Genomic DNA, 23,435 nt, shown 5'->3' with positions numbered 1-23,435 from the left:
AATACAGAGATATGTAAACAGGCAGAAGACGGCGCTGCGGACAACAAGTGTCTGCCGCAGTTGTTAGATCGGCTACTGCTGTTACAATGGCAGGTTATCAAGATTTAATTGAGGCTGAACGTGGTATAGTGGGCGGACGAGTTATGGGACACAGCGTCCCCGACAAAGCGATGAAGTGCGAATTTTCATATAACGACCATTTCACAAGTGTACTGTGAATACCCGACGGGAGGCCCTAGCCACACGACATTTCATTTCATCAGGAATCCGGTAAAACATCAAATCCCCGACATCGCTGCAGCCGGAAGAAGATTTTGCAAGAACGGGACCAACGACGACGGAAGAGAATCGTTCAACGTGACAGAAGAGTAACCCTTCTGCAAATTGCTGCAGATTTCAATGCTGGGCCATCAACAAGTGTGAGCGTATGGAGCATTCAACGAAATATGATCAAAATGGGCTTTCGGAGCCAAAGGTCCTCTCGTGTAGCCTTGATGACTGCATGACACAAAGCCTTACGTCTCACTGTGGTGTGTCAGTACTGGCATTGGATTGCTGATGACAGGAAACATGTTGCCTGGTAGGACGAGTCTGGTTTCTAATTGTATCGAGCGGATAGACGTCTACGGGTATGGAGACAACCTCATCAACCCATGGACCCTTGATGTAAGTAGGGGACTGTTTAAGCTGATGAAGGCTCTGTAATGATGGGGGCGGGGGGGGGGGGGCATGCAGTTGGAGTTATATGGAACCCCTGATAAGTCTAGATACTACTCTGACAGGTGACACGAATGTAAGCATCCTGTCTGATCATCTGCATCCATTAATGTCCATTCTGCATTCCGATGGACTGGGCAATTCCAGCACGACAATACAACACCCGAAACGTCCAGAATTGCTACAGAGAGGCTCCAGGAACACTCTTCCGAGTTTAAACACTTCTGCTGGTCACCAAACTCCCCAGATATGAACATTATTGAGCTTGCAACATGCTGTTCAGAAGAGATCTCTACCCCTTCGTGCTCTTAGGGATTTATGAATAGCCCCGGAGAATTCATAGTGTCAGTCCACTCCAGCTCTACTTCAGACATTAGTCGAGTCCATGCACTTCTGCGTGCCCGGGGGGGGGGGGGGGGCGTACAAGATGTCGGGCAGGTGTAGGAGTTTCTTTGGCTCTTTTTGTGTATTACACTTCTTAGGCTCCTCCCGTAAGGGAGGGCACAGTTTGGACATAAATTTTAAACACATAATTATGAGGGAAGATGTATAGCGGAGATAGTGGCAGTGGTGAAGAAAGACTAAAGGAGATAGTCTAAGTGGGAGAGGAGCCAGTGACAGTGGAAAAGAGACGTATACAGCCCGTGGCAGTGAGAGAAGATGCTGAGTATGTGTATGAAAGGTTCACTAAAAGGGAGACAGCATAACGTGATTTCTAACGTTCTGTGTTTTGAAAAAGTGCTAATATGTTCGCTTGTCAAAATTTTCTGATGAGGAAAGCTGAATCAAGATTGAGGCACTTGCTTTTCTGTTACAGTCTTTTAAAGAGGATATTCGCCTTTCTTGTGCTCCGAGGGGAACAATTTTCCGCTGTCTCTAAGTGCTTTTATTATATGACGTGCTAAACATGTTCACGTAATTAGATGCTGTCGGGTTTTTCCTGTTCGATGAATTCGTTACCTTAATTTACCCACATTTAAAGGGATCTGATATACGCTGCGCCAAGTGGAAATGTCCAGGTCGTTCTAGACTTCCTTATCGTCGTTCAACATCTAAGCTTTCCTGTATATAACGGCATTATTATAGAACAACTTTACAGTGCTGCTGACTCTACTTAATAATGCACTTGCTTACAGTGAGTACATCGAAGGTCCTACGACGATTTCTTGGGGCCAGCCAGTAACATATTTGCGAAGATACTATATACGATGGTTGAGTGATAAAAAAGTTAGAGGAGAAATATAATGGGACCTAACAGTTCAGAAATTTTTGGCATCAGTGGAAACGGCAATGAAACCCTGCAGACTTACACTGACGTGACAAAAAGTAAGGGATAGCGGTATGCACGTATATAAGTGGCGGTAGTACCGTGTATACAAGGTATAAATGGGCAGGTGGCGGTAGCACCGCGTACACAAGGTATAAAGGGGCAGGTGGCGGTAGCACCTCTTACACAAGGTATAAAGGGGCAGGTGGCAGTAGCACCGCATACACAAGGTATAAATGGGCAGGTGGCAGTAGGACCACATACACAAGGTATAAAGGGGCAGGTGGCGGTAGCACCGCGTAGACAAGGTATAAAGGGGCAGGTGGCGGTAGCACCGCATACACAAGGTATAAAGGGGCAGGTGGCGGTAGCACCACGTACACAAGGTATAAAGGGGCAGGTGGCGGTAGCACCACGTACACAAGGTATAAAGGGGCAGGTGGCGGTAGCACCGCGTAGACAAGGTATAAAGGGGCAGGTGGCGGTAGCACCGCGTGCACAAGGTATAAAGGGGCAGGTGGCGGTAGCGCCGTCTACACAAGGTATAAAGGGGCAGGTGGCGGTAGCGCCGTCTACACAAGGTATAAAGGGGCAGGTGGCGGTAGCACTGCGTACACAAGGTATAAAGGGGCAGGTGGCGGTAGCACCGCATGCACAAGGTATAAAGGGGCAGGTGGCGGTAGCACCACGTACACAAGGTATAAATGGGCAGGTGGCGGTAGCACCATGTACACAGGGTATAAAGGGGCAGGTGGCGGTAGCACCGCGTACACAAGGTATAAAGGTGCAGGTGGCGGTAGCACCGCGTACACAAGGTATAAAGGGGCAGGTGGCGGTAGCACCGCGTACACAAGGTATAAAGGGGCAGGTGGCGGTAGCACCGCGTACACAAGGTATAAAGGGGCAGTGCGTTGGCGGAGCCGTCATTTGTACTCAGGTGATTCGTGTAAAAAGGTTTCCAACGTAATAATGGCCACATGACGGGAATTAACAGACTTTGAACGCTGAGTGTTTGTTGGTGCTAGACGCATGGGACATTCCATTTCGGAAATCATTAGGCAATTGAATATCCCGAGTCGCATAGTGTCATCAGTCTGCTGAGGGTACCAAATTTCACACACTATGCAGCGGCCGACGGCCTTCACTTAACGACCGAGAGCAGTGACGTTTATGTAGAGATGTCAGTATTAACAGACAAGTAACACTGGGTGAAATAAACACAGAAATCACTGTGGGAGGTACGACGAATGTTCCGTTACAACAGTCCGCCGAAAGATGGCGTAAATGGTCTACAACTGCATATGACTGACGCGAGTGCCTTTGCTAACAGCACAACATGGCCTGCAACGCCGCTCCTGGCTTTGTAACCACATCGGCTGGACCCTAGATGGCCTGGTCATATGCGTCCCGATTCCAGTTGATAACAGCTTATGGTAGGGTTAGAGTGTGGCACAGACCAGACAATGCCATGGACCCAAGATGTCAACAAGGCACTGTGCAAGCTGGTAGTGGCTCCATAATGGTGTGGGCTGTATTTACGTGGATTGGGCTGGGTCCTCTGGTAGGGGCTGAAACTGTCATTGGCAGCAAACGGCTATTTTCGGTTATTTGGAGACTATTTGCAGCAATGCATGGACTTCATGATTTCAAACAACAATGTCATGTCTGTGGGCCACAATTGTTCGAGATTGGTGTGAAGATCATTCTGGACAATTTGAGCGAGCGTTTTGGCCACCCAGATCATCTGACATGAATCCCATCGAAGATTTATGGCCATAATGGAGAGGTCAGTTCGTTATCGAGAGGTCAGTTGTAGAGGCAGCATTATTCAATATTTCTAAAGAGTGCTTGCAACGACTTTGAGTCCATACGACATCGAGTTACCGCGTTATGCCTGGCAGTAGGAGGTCCGACATGGTATTAGATCGCATCCCACGACTTTTGTCACCTCAGTGTATAAACAGCGTGAATTTGCTGAATGGAAACAAACATCAGGGAATGGTCTCTGAGAGCTTAAGGAGCAAGAAAGGTTGTAGGGACTTACGGCTGGAAATGCATTCCACTGACTGTAGTATCAAAACCAGGCAGGTGGCCCGCCAGCATGGGGCAAGCCAGGCGACTGTGTAGAAGTTTTTCCGCAGGTGTCATTTACAACAGACTCGATTACCTATGGACTTGCCTGAGTGGCGAAGTTCGTCACACAGGTCCCTATGGTGCTGTGGTTTTGGTCATCTGTCCTACTACAGATGAGGCAATCACTATAAGGGACTGTGTCGTTAACCTTCATGGCAGCCACCTTTCTGCTGTGGAGAATTGTCATGTTATGGTGACAGAGAAGCATCGGCACCTGCAGTGTATGGACAAGGATAACTTGTGACTGCCTCGTGGAACAAGCCGTCTTTTCACGATGCTGCACAGGCGAGGCATATCTGCCCTTCCTGCAGGTGATGCTGCCTGCCCTGCAGCAAGACAGGCCTTTGGTGGTGTGAAGGCTGAAGTGGGCACTACGTGGTGGCGCCCCAGCTCACTGCCCTCTCAAGTGAGGAGCTAAAACTGTAGTACAGACGGAACATTTCCATTGTCCGTGCTGAGCTTGCTCAGGATGGCGAAATGGGCGGGAAATTGGACGTCTGTGGTGTTAGGAGAAAGCCTACAAAAGAAGTTTGTCCAGTGACCAACGGAGGCTTCAGTTTTCCAAAATCCTACACCTAAGGGGTACAATCAACTCAAACTAGCTACAGCGGTAAGAGGCTGCCGCAATTAAATCGAGAGGCACTGAGACCCCAAAGGCAGGAACTAGTGGACACATGTGGTCGAGGACCGAGGCGGCAAGCAAGAGAGAGCTCTCAGTTCCAATGCACTCTTACCAAGCTGTCCGGCGCGCCCCACGTGAGCGGGCTCCCAGTCCTCGCATTGGTGAGCGGAGGGTACTTCAGTGGGTGTCCTTCCGTCAGCGGTACTTCCGTGGGACGATGGTCACGTGGACTGAGCGTTGGTTTTGAAACGTCCCCTTAGAAAAATTATAAATGACTGTGCTTAAACTGACACACAATATTTTTAGCGCAACGCAATCTGACTTTGAAAGATGCCTACAAAAGAATGGCCCTGACTAACAATAACCTATACCTTTCATGAATCACTTACCTCACAAAAATCTTCGTTACTCGAACTACTGCAATACAGCGAGCGCCACTACTGCCAGCTAAATGAAAGATTCTCACTACTGAAGGGACTAACTACTGATAGGCATAGTTAGCAAATGAAAGATTCTCACTACTGAAGGGACTAACTACTGATAGGCATAGTTAGCAAATGAAAGATTTTGATAAAGAACAAACAACGTATTTACCTTAATAGTGTTCAAAAGTCATAATATATATGGCAGTTCATGCCATCCAGTCTTACAAATTTACTCTGTCTGATGGACACACGTCCAGATCATCCGCTCTCAAAACTCCGCCATCTCTCTCCGCACATCCACTACTGCTGGCGGCTCACCTCCAATTGCGCAACGCTGTGTGCTGTTCACATCCAGCTGCCCAACACTACAATAGCAAACAACAATGCAAACCAGCCACAGACTGCACACAGCACACTCAGTAATTTTCATACAGAGCGCTACGTGGCGTTACCAACATAAAAACCTAAACAGCCTACTTACAGTTTTACGCAAAATCTCCGGTACTATGGTGGTCCAGGTTCAGCCACTGTCATAACTGAAGGACAGCACAGTATATTATGTGAAAGACAATTACAATAGAAAATTCGAAAAATTTTGGAAACTCGTTTTTCCTCTCATTGAAACTGCTCACCACGCACATACCCTGCGTACTACTGTGTAATTTCGATTATTGAAACCTACACTGTCAACGGTCTTTTATCTGCACCTTCAAATGCATGTATAGCCCTCATAGTGTTCCTCGTTCAGAATGCATTCCCAGGTTTATGTCCATATGATATTATTGATCCTTATAGTCTCAGGAATCGTTTCCTGCAGTTTGAACCCATTTAGCGCAGTCATCCTCTATAGGACGTGTCAGTTCAGCGTGGTTCTTTGTGATAAGATGAAGCTGTTTTCGTAGCAGTGTCTCCCACCACGCCCATGCTCTTCAATAATTTTTTTTTCAGTAGAACCACCCGAGAAACCGTCACACAGAGATGAATGCTGCTTTGTCCACCAGGCATGAAATCTTTCTCTGAATTATTATTTTCTTGACGTAGTACATGTCAAATTAAAAAAAAAAGTGCTAGTAGTTACTTTTATTATTCAAGGTATTTCAGAAGAAATAGTAAACATTATGGGTTTCAAAGATTAATTCGAGTAAAGCATTACATACAACATTTGTCTGACTTCAATTGATTACAGGGGTACACCCAGTTATAGCGATAAGTTTTCGCTTCACTTGTTGGTACTCAGTTTGCTATGGATCTAGTTACTGAATGTCAGTTTTGAATTTGAAGTGACGAAGTTGTGCTTGAGTTTACACAATTGAATATTTCACCTGTGATTGTGATTTGTTGGCCAATTATACTGTATACTTTAAGGATGATGCATGTATTTATAAATCCTGTGTATAGCGACATACCTGAACGGGTATTGAAGTGGAAACGCTGCTTGTAGAGAATACATTAGGCGATTTGCTAACAGCAGACTACCAGCCTGAACAGTGTCGGTGAACGTCGTCCTTTGATGAAATAATCTCGGTTTATCAGCCGATTCGCGATATCGCGTAGTCGCAACGTTTCGACGAGTTTCCTACCCATACCTTTCATCTTCGCCTGAGCGAAGAAGAAAGGAAGGAAGATTATTTTTTAATGTCTCGTCGACAGAGGGATCGTTAGAGACGGAATACGAGCTGAAATTACCAAAGGATAGAGAACGATACCAGCTGTTTCCTTTGAAAAGAAACCATCCTGGCATTTCGCTGAAGTGATTCAGGGAAATCATGTCAGCTAAATTTGGGTGGCCGTACACAGATTTGAAACGTCTTTCTCCATAATGGGAGTCCAGTGTGTTAACTACTGCGCAACTTCACCCGGTCTTGGGATGTTAAATTAAACATCTTTCAGCCATGTAGTTTCCAAACTTATTTTATTTAGCTACCAGTTTCGGCGATTTACTACGCTATCTTCAGGCCCCTGACCGACTTGTAGGATGGTTGCACTTCGGTTCTGACCAAAACAAGGGGTAACAATACTGGTACTAATAGACTGCTGCTTGCTATAGCGGTACCTTCAACTACGGATCGCTATAGCAAGCAGAAATCTACTAATAGCAACATTGCTGGCTCCTGTTTTGATCAGGATCGAGGTGTAATCTTCCCATACGTCGGTCAGCGGTCTGAAGATGCCGTAGTAAATCGCCGAAACTAGTAGCCACATAAAATAAGTTCGGAAAGTAGACGACTGAAAAGTTTTTGAGTTGACATCATGTATCGAACAGCCGAGTCCCCAATGGAGATGTCCGCCCCGATAGCTGAGCGCTCAGCGTGACGGATTGCCGTCCTACGGGCCTGGGTTCGATTATCGGCTGGGTCGGGGATTTTCTCCGCTCAAGGACTGGGTGTTGTGTTGTCTTCATCATCATTTCATCCCCATTTGGCGCGCAGGTTGCCCAATGTGGCGTCGGATGTAATGAGACCTGTACCAAGGCGGCCGGACCTGACCCTAAGGGGCCTCCCGGCCAATGGCGCCAAACGCTCATTTCCATTTCCCAATGGACATGCAGTCAAACGGTCTTCGCCTGAAGATGACCAGTTGGAAACTCGTCGAAACGTGGCGACAACACGACGTCGCAACTCGGCTGTTGGCATCTGGAAGATCTGATCATTGGTAGTGGATTTGTAACCGTGTTGGCACGTGTCTTTTTCTTGCACGTGTGCCTGCAGACGCGTGCACGTGACCAGCGAGACGCTGCGCTGCCTGGGCGGCGACTACGCGGTGGAGGCGGGCCACGGCGGCGAGCGGAACGCCTACCTGCGCGACCACAACATCGAGACCTTCCTCATCGTGCCGCAGTCCGGCGCCGGGCAGGTGTCCACGCCGGCCTCCAGGGCCTCCGTGAGTAGTCCGCACCACGGCACGGCGCCAGCCACTCGGCCCACACACCGCCACTACACTGCAACACCGAGTCCCACAACACACCTCATACACCGATCAGCCAGAATGTTATGACCACCTACCTATGTCCACGTCTGGTACGGATAACAGGCGCGACGCGTCGTGGCTAGAGATGGGGGATCCACTCCTGAACTGATTCATAGAGTTGAATCTTTCAAAGGAGTGAACAATCAATGATTCAGAAAAAAAGAACGGTACCTCCAAACGTGTCCCACAGCAGAGAGAGAGAGAGAGAGAGAGAGAGAGAGAGAGAGAGAGACGGAGCATATCAGCGGGGCCTCTGCTGGTCAGAGCACACTGCACGCCACACAACACAGCCAGCGCCGGCCTCTGCTCTGCTTCTGACTTGGCTGCCTGCATTGTGCAGTGCCGCATTGGATTTTGTGTTTCACATATGCCGTACTGTCTCTGTGCTTCCTCTGCCACGTGCAGTGTCTGGAGCAGCTTAGCATCGCACTCCGTCGGCGATCGTTTCAGTCGCACGTCCTGCCCTCTGGGCGGTTGATACGAGCAACAAGACAGAGAGCCTCCTAGCGGAGAACATAAGAACTACTTGCAACAACCTGCTCGCAAGAGAACGGACGATTTGTCTCGGAGCGGGTGACTCGTGGCCGTTCACCGCTCCCCCCACCCTCGGAACTCGCCCGCTCAACGCTCACCCCACCGTTCTCGACTCTAGCCAGAGCGTTGAGCAAAGCAACTCAGGTGTCACTCTGGTCTTGCGGTCTTACCTCACGCAGCAATACAGCTCGCGGCTCGACCAGCTTGACTCAGCACCTCTGCATCGGAGTTCGTCTCTACTGGATATTGTTCTTCGTAGTAATACCGCTATGTATATTACATTATTATGTTATGTATACATCATTTGTTTTTATTCTATTTTTATTTGTTTAAACTGATCAGATTAGGTTCCTGACGACTCCTATTACTATAGGATTTTTATTACGGACACTCGAATTTACGCTTTAATTACGAGCGAACCGATAAACGTATCGCAAAATGTGATACACCAATATATTCATTGTTTTATTCTGCATAAGACTATATGCAGCACTTTAGTCTTACAGTCAAATTTATATATTTTTTTTTCTTATTCTGGTACGGATTTTGCGATTTTAGGCGTCTTCAGAAGGAAACGTTCACTTTAAAAATATATGGCTTGCGATGTATTTGTACGAAGTTAATGAAATTTTAATACATTATAGCCAAATATATTGTTAATTTAAATCTCACGTTACAACATTTTCCGATCACCCAAAATACCACGATAGTGCAAAATAAATCAATAATCAAAAACTTTGTCATATCGAGGAAATTTCAATAAACAATACAAAATTCTTACTTATTATCTGTGTTACTTCACAATAGGATCAAATAAGATCAAAATACAGGTATAGTACTGGAATAGACCAAGTTTAAAGGGCAATGTGCCTTCCATTTATTTCCTATTGTGAATGAGTGGTGAGTCATGAAAAAGAGCTAGTTCATTTCAGGGAGTGAACAGTTCTGATCCGATCTCTGAAAAGAACAGTTTTGCCCATCTCTAGTCGTGGCACTGAAGCAATGAGGCCTCGGTAGGTCGCTGGAGGCAGTTGGCGCCACATCTGCGCACACAGCGCACTTAATTCTCGTAAATTCGTGGGACAGGGGCGATAAGCTCTGACGCCATGTTCACTCACATCCCAGATGTGTTCGACCGGATTCAGCTTTGGCCAGTTGGGGAGCCAGCAATTCAATTAGAACTCGCATCTCCTCGAACCACTCCATCGCACTCCTGGCCTTGTGACATGGGGCATTATCTTGCTGAAAAATGACACTGCCACTGGGAAACATGATCGTCACGAACAGGCATACATGATCCGCAACCAGTGTACGATACTCCTTGAACCGTTATATTTACTTTCAAAACCTTTTCTTAAGAATTTACTTTATTTACGAGCGATTCCTCAAGAACATTAACACATTTAATCACACTATGTGAGCGTGGAAGTAATTGCCAGTGGGTAACTAATGAAAACAAATTAAATTTCTTTCAAAAAATGGAAATTTTATTCCTAAAAGCCCTTCCTTTCTTTTTTAAACAGATTTAAAATTATAATCAGAAAGCACCCTCTAAATATAAAGTTACAGTTTATTCAGAGGCAGAAAGAGCAAATTTTGACACTGAGTTTTCGGGCTGAGAACCTTGCCGCACCCTTTTGACACATTGTAGTCACGACCGCTCACAACATCTGAAAGACTACACTGGTGCAAATCTGTAACACACCAGATTACTTTAAACTAAAAATTTTAACAACTCACACAAGCACATGAACTATGCACCCCGTAGGAGGGATGGAAATGGTACAACACACTAACATTAAAAAATTTAACTTGCCACTGAAGGTGTAACTTGATTAAAAAAAAAAAAAACTCTTACGGTGAAAGGGTAGCAACTTTATATACTGAAATGACCATTTAAATAAAAACCCATGAAATGCAGTCTTACATGAAATGTAAAAACATGCTCTATATTTCACATATATACCGCCTCTCAAGATGCTAGGCAAGATAAAAACATATTTCAGGAATTCGGCCGTTACACTTCAAGGAATAAATTCGTTAACACGGAATCCGACAAACATGACAAAGACAGCTATTAACGTACGGCAGTCCGACAGACAGACAGACACTAACTGCCTAACAAATGCGGACGAGAGACAGACGAGCAAGCTGGGGACGAAGGACTGACCAAGAAAACAAGTAGAATTTAACAAGTCAATGAAACAACATATCACGAATCACTTACCTTCTAATGAACTGCGATGTCTGGCGAAGACCTGGCACAGCACCCCCAAAACGCTCTCCCGAACCGTCCGCTGCCAGCCGCTTCGACGGACGCAGGAAGGCGTGCCGATCTCCCGTCTCACGGCGTCGCAGCTCGCACCGGCCAGACAGATGTCGTGGGTTGACTCCTGTTGCTCTCGTGTCGACCGCGAAGCCACTACCCCTCGCTATACGGCGCGGCCCACTGGACTCACATGGCGACCTCACATGCGCCGACGCTCAAGATAGACAAGTCATCTTCTGCGACCGACCAACCGATCGATCCAACCGCCAATGACCTTTGCTTGAGCAACTCGAACAGACTGGCGGCCTAACACATACTAACACTCCGGATGACAGACAGACACTGACTAAGCAATACACTCGGTCGGACCCACCCCTACAGGGGAAACATGCCTTCAGACTACCCGACATCCCTGCCGCGGAAGAGACCAACCTACCGATCAATCCGACTGCCAATGTCCATTGCTTGAACAATTCGCGCAGACTGGCGGCCTAACACATACTCCGGATGAGAGACAGACACTGACTGCCCCACACTGACCCGGCTGACCAACTGACCAGACTCGCTCACAGACTCTCCCTGGCCAACTGCACCACTGGCGAGCTGATAGCGCCCCGTAAATGCACGTGGACAGGCAACCTTTCCCCTTTTCCACCAGAGGGAGATACCAAAGCTGCGATTGCCACAGCGGCGCCACCGCCAGAAACGGAGGGCGACTGCTTTACACTACGCGCTGCGGCGCGCTCTTCAAAACAGCAATTTTTACCACGGCTCTCTCCTTGGCCGTCGTTGCGCCTTGTACGAGCTCCACTGGACTCATGGATACCCACGTGAATGTTCTCCAGAGCATAATGGAGCGGCCGCCAGCTTGTCTCTGTCCCGCAGTACAGGTATGGAGGAGGTGTTGCCCTGGAAGACGACCGATTCGCGCCCTCACTTCCGCATTGTAAAGAAGGTATCGCAATTAATCAGACTGTGCAACGCCCTGTCACTGCGTGAACGTCCGGTGCTGATGGCTGTGTGCCCATTTCAGTCGTAGTTGCCGATGTCGTGATGTTAACACCGACATACACTCAGGGGTCGTCGGCTGTGGAGGCCCATCTTTAATAGTGTTCGGTGTACTATGTCTTCAGATACACTAGTACCCTGTCCAGCATTAAAGTGTGACATCAGTTCCGCCATAGTTCGCCGCCTGTCCTGTTTTATTAGTCTGCCCAGCCTACAGCGTCCAACACCTGTAATGTGGGGTGGCCACCCAACTGCACGACATTTGGACGAGGCTTCACTTGGTACTCCCACGTGTTGAAGACACTCACCACAGCATTCCTCGAACACCCGACAAGTCGTGCCGTTTCCGAAATGCTCGTGCTGAGCCGAGCCTCTGGGCCAACACAATCGGCCCTCGGTCAGCCTCAGGTAGATCACATGCCTTCCTCATTCTACACAGGGACAGCACACTCACTGGTACTACATGCACCGTGCGTGTGACTGACTTGTAGTCACTCCTCGCAGGGTGACGCTGCTATCACCTGGACGGGTTTACATCGACAGTGGGTCGATGGTCACAATGCTCTCGCTGATCAGTGCACAATCACACTGGACAAGAAAATTTCTCACCCTCACTCACCTTGGATTTATGTCAAATAGATTTCGAGATATGTCTGTCATGGGTTGGAACTTATTGGACGGAACCCGAGTAGGACTCCAGGCGGCAGACAGCGCCAGCGCCAGCGCCAGCTGTCCGTAAAAATTCATACCTAACATTGGGCCTCCTGACATCTATTGGTAGCCGTGTAGACCGCACACGGAAGAGTCTATGCTGCGTCCTGCCACGCAATTATCGAATATTGAACTATGTACACTCCAAAAAATTATTTTCTATATTTCTGCTCACGACGGAAACTTCATAAGGTGTGGGGTACCGATTCGACACTTACTTGGAAAGTCGCCTGCGTAGAAAGTAAATGAAAGACCCTATCATATTTTCGCTCAACACCCGCCCTCACACCTCTCCTATCCCGTTTTTGAGAAAATAGCCCCTGAAGTACTTGATGCGCAATTGACTGAAAACTGACAGAAGATATTGGTAATTGAAAGCAGTATTTCTCATCATCAAACACTAGAGAGCCAAATAGACTGGTACACCTGCCTAATATCATGTAGGGCCACCACGTGTATGTAGAAGGCCCACAGCACGACGTGTCATGGACTCGACCAATGTCTAAAGTAGTCCTGGAGGGAACTGACACCATGAATCCTGCAGGGATGTCCATACATCTGTAAGAGTACGAGATCTTGTCCGAACAGTACGTTGCAAGGCATCCCTCATTTGCCCAATAATGTTCATGTCTGGGGAGTTTGGCTACCAGCAGAAGTTTAAACTCAGAGTGTTCCTGGAGCCACTCTGTAGCAATTCTGGACTTGTGAGGTGCCGCAGTGTCCTCCTCGAATTGCCCAAGTCGGTCGGAATGCATAATTGACATGAATGGATGCGGTTGATCAGACAGGACACTTACGTTCGTGGCACCTGTCAGAGTCGTATCTAGACGGATCAGGGGTCCCATATCAGTCCAGCTGCCCACACCTACTGTTATAGGGCCGCCTCCAGCTTGAACAGTCCCTTGCTGACATGCAGGATCCATGGGTTCATGCGGTTGTATCCATACCCAAACATGTTCATGAACTCGATACAATTTGAAACGAGACTCGTGTGACCAGGCAACATGTTTCCAGTCATCAGAATTCCAACGTCGGTGTTGACGGGCCATATCAAATGGTTCGCATGCTGACATGATGGCCCAGCTTTGATGTCTGCTGCAATTTGCGAAAATGTTACACTTATGTCACGTTGAGCGATTCTCTTATGTCGTTGTTGGTCCCGTTCTTGCAGGATCTTTCTCCGGGCGGAGTGAAGTCGGACATTTGATGTTTTCAGAATGAGATTTTCACTCTGCAGCGGAGTGTGCGCTGATATGAAACTTCCTGGCAGATTAAAACTGTGTGCCCGACCGAGACTCGAACTCGGGACCTTTGCCTTTCGCGGGCAAAGACACCGAAGCACGACTCACGCCCGGTCTCACAGCTTTACTTCTGCCAGTGTCTCGTCTCCTACGCACACTCCGCTGCAGAGTGAAAATCTCATTCTGGAAACATCCCCCAGGCTGTGGCTAAGCCATGTCTCCGCAGTATCCTTTCTTTCAGGAGTGCTAGTTCTGCAAGGTTCGCAGGAGAGCTTCTGTAAAGTTTGGAAGGTAGGAGACGAGATACTGGCAGAAGTAAAGCTGTGAGACCGGGCGTGAGTCGTGCTTCGGTAGCTCAGATGGTAGAGCACTTGCCCGCAAAAGGCAAAGGTCCCGAGTTCGAGTCTCGGTCGGGCACACAGTTTTAATCTGCCAGGAAGTTTCATTTGATGTTTTACCGGATTCCTGTTATTCACGGTACAGTCGTGAAATGCTGGCAACGGAAAATTCTCACTTCATCGCTACCTCGGATATACAGTGTCCCATCGCTGGTGCACCGTCTAAAAATGGCGTTCAGACTCACTTAAATCTTGATGACCTGCCATTGTAGCAGCAGTAACATACGCGCTGCTGACCGCAGCACCGTATTCTGCCTTTCTACATATCTCTGTATGTGAGTACCCATGCCTATACGTTTGTCTGGCACTTCACTGTACATCGATACATTATCTACACAAACTGATAGAAAAAAAAATGTGATAACTCTCGTATCCTGAAGAAAGGGTTGTGCGACAATATTGCAATAGTTTTCGCTGCCATTTTCCAGTGAAATATCCCAATGGAACACAACACACCGGGAAGTTCTGCTTCTATGTGACGTCAACGGACGTATCCGAACCTTCCATCCAGTGCCTCATGGGTCAGTATGGTACTCAAAATGACAACAAAAGAAAAAAAAATTAAAATGTATTCACAGATAAAGACACTATACTAACATACCACCGTTTGAAAGGTGATCACGTTCACAAATGAGAGATACTGCAGTAAGCAGTCCCGTTATTCAAATGCAATTGAAAGTACTCAAACCGAACGTAGTTCCAAGTCGTAAGAAATTATTATTAGAATGTGCTTTGAAAACATTGAAGAATCGATCTGTTTCTTGAATTTCTTCGCAGATGTGTCGCTTAGAGAATGCCAGAAACTTCTCCGACACATACACCCCCCCCCCCCCCACCAATTCGTAAAGAAATCAAATTCGCATGTATAAAACATCTCCGTTTTAAGAAAACTAGTTTGTCACGCATCTCAATGTTTATGACGCCACATCTCCTGATGTGTATCTCGTACAATGGTATAAGTTTGCATGTACATTCAGTGGGATACATGAGAGGCTTATTAAAACTGGACAAGTCCAAAATTGCATTTTTTTCAGGAATAAAAAGGAACTTTCCACCATTAAACTGAAGCACGAAAAGCGTCCAAGCGATATTCATAGCGTGTTAAAAAGGAACACCCTTTTCACTAATGTTGGTTTTAAGTCTGCAGTCATAGTTCATTCTTAAGGAGAATTTCTTTCTTCAGATTTGCCTACTATTTGTAGAAAATTAAGAAAGATAGCTGTAGCTGAAGCAGGCGCGATTGACCCAGGACAAAGGAAGAGGGGGGCCAGTGAAATGACAAACAGCTGCTTGGCTATATAACAGGGAGGCCACGGCGACACAGCTATCACATACCACTTGACAAAGGCCAGGGAGAGCTCCGTTGAAAGCTCGTGGGATATTAGTCACCTGACATGGCTGGAAGCCCAAGAAGATTTTCTTAATTTATATACCTACGAGATAATGCAAGTGTTTCATTTGTTTTGTTGTTGTTTTGGTCTCCAATAGGAACACTCGTTTGATGCAGCTCTCCATGCTGCTCCATCCTGTGCAAGCCTCTTCATATCTGAATAACTACTGCAACCTACCTCCTTCTGAATCTGCTCAATATATTCATCTCTTTGTCCCCTCTATGATTATTACTCCCCACACCACAATCCAGTACTAAATTGGTGGTCCCTTTATGCTTCAGAATGTGTCGAATCAACCGATCCTCTCTTCTACTAAAGTTGTTCCACAAGTTTGTTATCGCCCAATTCTATTCAGTACCTTCTCATTAGTTACATGATCTACCCATCTAATTTTCAGCATCCTTTTGTATCACTACATTTCGAAAGCTTCTATTCTCTTCTTGTCTAACCTGTTAATCGTCCATGTTTCACTTTTATTCATGGCTACTCTCCAAACAAAGACTTTCAGCAAAGACTGCCTTACGCTTAAAACTGTGTTCAACATTGACAAATTTGTCTTCTTCACGATTTTATTGCCATTACCAGCCCACATTTTATATCCTTTCTACTTCGACCATCATCAGTTATTTTACTGCCCAAATAGCAAAACTCATCTACTACTTTAAGTGTCTTGTTTCCTAATCTAATTCCCTCAGCGTGACCTGATTTAATTCGACTACATTTCACTATCCCTGATTTGCTTTTTTTTATGTTCATCCTCCTTCCAAAACAATTTCTGAAACGTTCAACTCTTCTTCCAAGTTCCACACTGTCTCTGACAGAATTACAATGTCGTCAGCAACCTTCAAGTTTTTATACCTTCTTCCTGAACTTTAATTCATATTCCAAAGTTTTCTTTTAATGAATCATTTGTTTTAAATTTTGAGTTTACAAGTTTCGTGATAACCTTGATGCTGCTACTCGACACTGCAGGGAGAGCTCTGGTCTATGGCTACGCTTTGGATGATGTTCTTTATGGTGAAGGGATGCATACCATAAGTGGCCCATGCATGATGGTGCATTGGCACACTTTCGTGTCACTGTTTGGCAATACGTAGCAAAAATCGTAGACAACAAGTGTGTTGGTCATGGTTTGCCCATACCATGGGCACGCTGGTTCCCAAGACTTGAACCCTGCTGGATTTTTTTTTGTGGGGAGATTTAAAGGCTTTGGTGTATTTCAACCCTGTTGACATTGTCAGTGAACACCAGGAACCCATTATTGATGGTTGTCAATGCATTCAGAATAGCCCTAAGGTTTTTGAATGTATGCAAGTACGATCACAAGACATGCTGAAGCATTCTTTCACATCAACAGTGGTCACAAGTAACACGTGATGTAATGTGATTGGCCTCAAGTGCACATCTGCGGGTTGGATCCTTGGAGAGGCTGGTTTTATTGTGGCTGTTATAGTAATTGTTTTTATTTGGTTGTTCATTAATTCGAGAAAGTGTGTTTTTTATGCACATCATGACAACGTATGAATTGGAAATATGTAAACTGTAATCGTGAATGAACGGATTTCGTGTTTCAGGTAAAACGGCCGAACCACACGTTCTCGATGAACGGCAGCGTGTCGAAGGAGATGCGGATGATGGGTCATGGGTCACAGTCCGGCAAGTACTCAAAGTAAGTACACACAAGGAGTTCTACCAACTGAGGCAATCCCTGTAAGTCTCAACCACGCATGTAATCTCGTATCAGCCGAACGTTAGTCCTCACGTTCTCAGTTAAATTAACCAGAACCAGGTTAACAGGTGCTAACTATAGTGACACGCAGCTAACCGAGTTTCTCGTAATAAGAGGAGACACTGTTTTTGGAAAAAAAAAGTTTTTAAATTAAAACACTCTAGAATAGCATTTAACTTGTTAAAATTTGAAATTTACTAATCAGGTGTCTGGTTGCGAAGTGGTACTATCGCCATCAGACAATTAAAACTCTTTGGGAAGAGTAACACAAAGTTTCAGAGGGCAAGACATAGGTATAAATGTAAATAATGTAACTAATTTAAATAATTTACATTAGTTTTGTCCTTTGAAACAACGAGTCACTCTTTAATAGAGTTTTAATTGTGAAATTTAAATTAATTACATTAGTTACATTATTTGCATTTATATGTAAGTAGTAAAGGAGTTTTGCTATTTGGGGAGCAAAATAACTGATGATGGTCGAAGTAGAGAGGATATAAAATGTAGACTGGGAATGGCAAGGAAAGCGTTTCTGAAGAAGAGAAATTTGTTAACATCGAGTATTAATTTAAATGTTAGGAAGTCGTTTCTGAAAGTATTTGTATGGAGTGTAGCCACGTATGGAAGTGAAACGTGGACGATAAATAGTTTGGACAAGAATAGAAGTTTTCGAAATGTGGTGCTACAGAAGAACGCTGAAGATTAGATGGGTAGATTACATAACTAATTAGGAGGTATTGAATAGAATTGAAGAGAAATTTGTGGCACAACTTGACTAGAAGAAGGGATCGGTTGGTAGGACATATTCTGAGGCATCAAGGGATCACCAATTCAGTATTGGAGGGATGCGTGGAGGGTAAAAATCGTAGAGGGAGACCAAGAGATGAGTACACTAAGCAGATTCAGAAGGACGTAAGCTGCACTAGGTACTGGGAGATGAAGAAGCTTGCACAGGATAGAGTAGCATGGAGAGCTGCATCAAACCAGTCTCAGGACTGAAGACCATAACAACAACAACAACGTAACTCTTATCCTCTGGAACTTTTTATTACTCTTGTTGGATAGTTTTAATGGTCTGATGGTGATTGTAATACTATCAAAACCAGTCACTTGATTATGTAGTTTTAAATTTCAACATTTTACATTAATCAAAAGCTTTTACTTTAAATTTTGATCGCTGTTTCACAGTAACAATGTTCCAAAACATACTGTCTTTGTAGATTAAGTGATTGGATACGGTTTTTATATTTTTACGATAAAATCACATGAGATCATCCCACAATGCTCTAACGGGTTTGTGCTAACCAGAGGTTCATCTTTACACCGTTAGTACATAAAAATATGGCATAAAAATCATTACAGTATCTATAAAATCTGCAGAGTAACTATCTACGAGTGTCATTCAATAATAGAAAAGACAATTTCGTCTCGTGAAATAACTGTTTGTGGGGCAAGTTTGGTACTTTTATGGCTTTAAGTTGGTATCACTGACATGAGCCCTGATCAGATGATGTATCTACATTTTTTTGTTTATAACCTCAAAAATGCATTTCATGATGGCTAGTCGGCTTGAAACATCCACATTAGTTGAACAACGTCCTGTTATTCGTTTTTTACTTGCTGAAGGCGAGAAACCAGTGAATATATACTGCAGAATGTCTAAAGTTTATGGTGAAGGTTGTATGAATGGTTCAAATTTTTACAAATGGGTAGAGCAGTGCATAAATGGTCGCATCTCAGTGACTGATGGACACCGTTCTGGCCGACCAGTTACAATTTCAACTCCCTCACTTGAAAGTCTAGTTGATGACATTATTCGTGCCGACAGCCCTGTGACTGTGGATATGATAGTTGATAAGGTTCAATTTAGTGCTGGTACAGTTCATAACATTATCTGTAACAAGCTGAAGTACCGCAAAACATGTGCAAGATGGGTCCCAAAGGAGTTGACGCGGCTACACAAGGAAACAAGGTTGAGAGTGTGCACTTCCTCAACAAAATTTTAACTTGTTATGAAACTTGGGTTCACTATTATGAGCCAGAATCAAAAAGACAAAGCATCGAATGGAAGCACGCCAACTAACCTGTCAAGAAAAAATTCAAAACCCAAGCATCAGCAGGGAGAGTCATATTGACGGCTTTTTGGGATGCTGAAGATCAAATTTTTGGTGATTATCTCGAAGAGCAGCGTACAATGAACAGCGAATGCTACTCGGATTTGCTTTTAAACAAGGTGGAGTCAGCCATGAGAGAGAGACGTCGTGGATCTCAGAGGAGAGGTGTGATTCTTCAGCAAGACAACGCAGCTCCTCATATTGCTCAACTAACCCGTGAAACCATCCACAAAATGTGCTGGGAAATACTGCCCCATCCCCCCTACAGTTATAATTTATCACCTAGTGATTTCCATTTGTTTGGTGCTCTGAAGGAGGCATTACTTAGGAAGAGGTTCCAGGACAACGAGGACGTGAAAAAGTTTGGGGGAAATTGGTTCAAACATCAAGATAAACAGTTTTTTGCAGCTGGAATCAAATAGCTTGTAGCCCGTTGGAACAAGTGCATAAATTTTCAAGGGGATTATGATGAAAAGTAGAAAAGTATTGTTTTGTAAAAATAAACGCCTTTTTCTCCAGACCAATTTCTCTCTTTAATTATTGAATGACCCTCATACGTAATGATAAGAAGAGTTCATTTCAAAAACAACATACTGCAAGCGATTTCCGTTGCGTTGTCAACAGTACTGAAGACAACAGAAGGTTGATGTTGAGTTTCCTTCGATGATCTGAAATCCTTTCCGTTTATTTATACATGTCTAAATGGAGACTTGCACACTGCAAGTACTACAGACTAGCAGACAGCCTTGCAACAGTCTCCAGTGAGTAAACGATTACTCATCAAGCAGCGAGCTTCAGGCTGTAGGAAGGATAATTACAGTTCTTCTGTCATTGGTTTTAACTTCACATACAGTCACATAGTTCTTCTCCTTTCCAAATGATAAGCAACCCACGACTAAGTGGACAGCCTGGACCACAGCACTAAAGAGGAATACAGTTGATCGTAAGCAATGGACTACTTCGAAACATTCTCGCGTTTCTCGTCGTCATTTAGTAAATGGCGTGCCTACAAGAGAACCTGATAGCCTAGCATATGTATCAAATTTGCACATGGCGTCAAAATTGTCTCGGCTGATGGTTGCAGCAGATGAAAAAACTACGAGATAGAAAAGAAGGAGGGGGAGAGAGAGCAGGACAGTGACGAATGCACACATTACATTCATTTTATTCAAGAGCGCTGATTACCAACTGTTTCACAATACAGCTGGATATTACCTTATCTATAGTTTCACATTCTTCTCGTAGTACACTATGTGATCAAAAGTATTCGGACACCTGGCTGCAAATGACTTTCAAGTTCGTGGCGCCCTGCATCATTAATGCTGGTGGCCCAGCATTTGCCTTGATGACAACTTCCACTATCGCAGGCATACGTTCAGTCAGGTGCTGGAAGGTTTCTCGGGGAATAGCAGCCCATTCTTGACGAGGTGCTGCATTGAGGAGAGGTATCGATGTCGGTAGGTGAGGCCTGGCGAGAAGTCGGCATTCCAAAACATCCCGAAGGTGTTCTACAGGATTCAGGTCAGGATTCTGCGCAGGTCAGTCCATTACAGGGATGTTACTGTCGTGTAACCACTCCGCCACAGGCCGTGCATTATGAACACGTGCACTATCGTGCTGAAAGATGCAATCGCCATTTTCAAATTGCTCTTCAACACTGGGAAGGAAGAAGGTTCTTAAAACATTAGTGTAGGCCTGTCCTGTGATAGTGCCGTGCAAAACAACGATGGGTGCAAGCCCCTCCATGGAAAACCAGACTGCACCATAACACCAGCACCTCCGAATTTCACTGTTGGCACTACACACGACGGCGGATGACGTTCACCAGGCATTCGCCATACCCACAACCCCGCCATCGGACCACCACATTGTGTACCCTAATTCGTCACTCTACACAACGTTTTTCCAGTGTTAAATCGTCCGATGTTTACGCGCCTTACACCAAGCGAGGTGTCGTTTGGCATTTACCGGCGTGATGTGTGGCTTATGAGCAGCTGCTCAACCATGAAATCCAAATTTTCTCACCTGCCGCCTAACTGTCATAGTACTTGCTGCGCATCCTGATGCAGTTGGAATTCCTGTGTGATGGTCTGGATAGATGTCTGCCTATTACACATTACGACCCTCTTCAATTGTTGGCTGTCTCTGTCAGTTAACAGACGAGGTCAGCCTGTACGCTTTTGTGCTGTACGCATCTCTTCACGTTTCCTCTTCACTATCATGTCGGAAACAGTGGGCCTAGGGATGTTTCGGGCTGTGGAAATCTGGCGTACAGATGTATGACACAGGAGACACCCAATCACCTGACCACGTTCGCTGATATCGAGTACCTGGCAGTAGGTGGCAGCACAATGCATCTAATATGAAAAACGTATATTTTTGGAGGTGTCCGGATACTTTTGATCACAGTTTAAATTGTTTACGGTGGCTCCCAGAGTTAATTATCCAAAGCGTGGAAGTCAAGGGAAAGTGCAGGTCTTGGAAATGGTCCTCCGCTACCTGTCCATCTGTCGTGGTAGAAACCAGTTCATCCATCTCTACCACTGAGACAAAAATGTGTTGCAGCTACGTCATGCTTAAACCAGATAATTCTTATTATTTGGAGGGGTACATGTGCTAGTAGTTAAGGGTGTTCTGAATAATGTCCTTGTAAACAATGGATTGGCAGTTTTTGCAACGACCCACAGTCGAAAGTTCTCCCATGGTGGCTGACCGGCCCTGCACATATCATCTATGATGAACTTGGGGATGTACCACGTTAGAGCCACTGGTCTGGCTCTTCCTCAACAGCCCTCAGAAGATGCTGTTCCAGCCGCTTTATGAGTAACAGATGGTGTTCCTCGCTGAAGAGTCTGTCGTGCTACAGTTCCCGTCTCTTCTGTATGACAATACTCAGTAATGAAGGTTGGGTGACTAACGTCGTCTGGTACAGCCGTGCAACCTCATGTTCATTACCATTCGTGTAATTGTACACAAAGAATACGTCTGCCAGCTAAATAAATGAATACCTTATCATGTTTGAATGGAGCACTATTAGCTAACACACTACCTGTACTACATGTTCACAATGGACACGTTGAAGACAGATGTGTGGCGAATGTAAACAAGTCTCCCTGTGATACAGCATCAACTAGGATACAATGCGTCAAATGGGTGCATTGACAAGTGAAGTTGTTGGTTTGCACCTGAAAATCCGTTGAAGATAATCTTTCACTGGTAACTCGAAAGCTAAGGATTTTCGGACATACGTTTACACGAGCTCTTTTTTTATTTTTGTGTAAGGAACCTGTCCCCAAAGTTTGTAAAATTATTTTTGAAACACACTGTGTAGGAGTAACTCATCGAGCCAGGCTAATCTTATTCACCTCCAAAAGCGTGCAGTACGAATTATTTATGGTATGGACTCAACTGGCTGTTCTCCCTTATGCCTATGAAGTATTACTTATGCATGAAGACGAGTACTAATACTCAAAATAACAACTACATTTGGTAAATGTGAGTTGTTTTAACTGCCACAAGCATAAATAATCATCTTTAATAACATTTAATAACAATAAGCCAGTTAGAGGTGGCCAACTCCTCCTGCTCCCCTGTAGAATTCCGTAGTATAACTATATATATATATATATACATAGTTAATAATAGCAAAAAACATGACTGTTATGTAAAATCTGATTTGTACAATACTTCATCACAGTAATGTGGACTGTGTAACTAAGCTTTGTAAATATACACGTTATGCAGTTATGTTACAGCTAACACTTGGTTCAAGAATCATAAAAGAAGGTTGTATACCTGGAAGAATCCTGGAGATACTAAAAGGTATCAGATAGATTATATAATGGTAAGACAGAGATTTAGGAACAAGGTTTTAAATTGTAAGACATTTCCAGGGGCAGATGTGGATTC

At 45.0% G+C, this 23,435-nt stretch overlaps 1 protein-coding gene across 1 annotated transcript in view; it reads left to right on the top strand.

The window, feature by feature from the left end:
* Positions 1-23,435, top strand: part of LOC126213071 (adenylate cyclase type 5-like) — a 779,221-nt gene that overhangs the window by 462,565 nt on the left and 293,221 nt on the right. Inside the window, exons 6-7 of the mRNA XM_049940658.1 lie at positions 7,873-8,044; positions 17,258-17,352. Coding sequence (XP_049796615.1) covers positions 7,873-8,044; positions 17,258-17,352 — 267 coding nt within the window. The remainder of the gene's footprint in view (positions 1-7,872; positions 8,045-17,257; positions 17,353-23,435) is intronic.

The sequence above is a fragment of the Schistocerca nitens genome, chromosome 11, assembly GCF_023898315.1.
Source record: "Schistocerca nitens isolate TAMUIC-IGC-003100 chromosome 11, iqSchNite1.1, whole genome shotgun sequence".
Classification (NCBI taxonomy): Eukaryota; Metazoa; Arthropoda; class Insecta; order Orthoptera; family Acrididae; genus Schistocerca; species Schistocerca nitens.
This window is presented reverse-complemented; position numbering and strand designations above follow the sequence as displayed.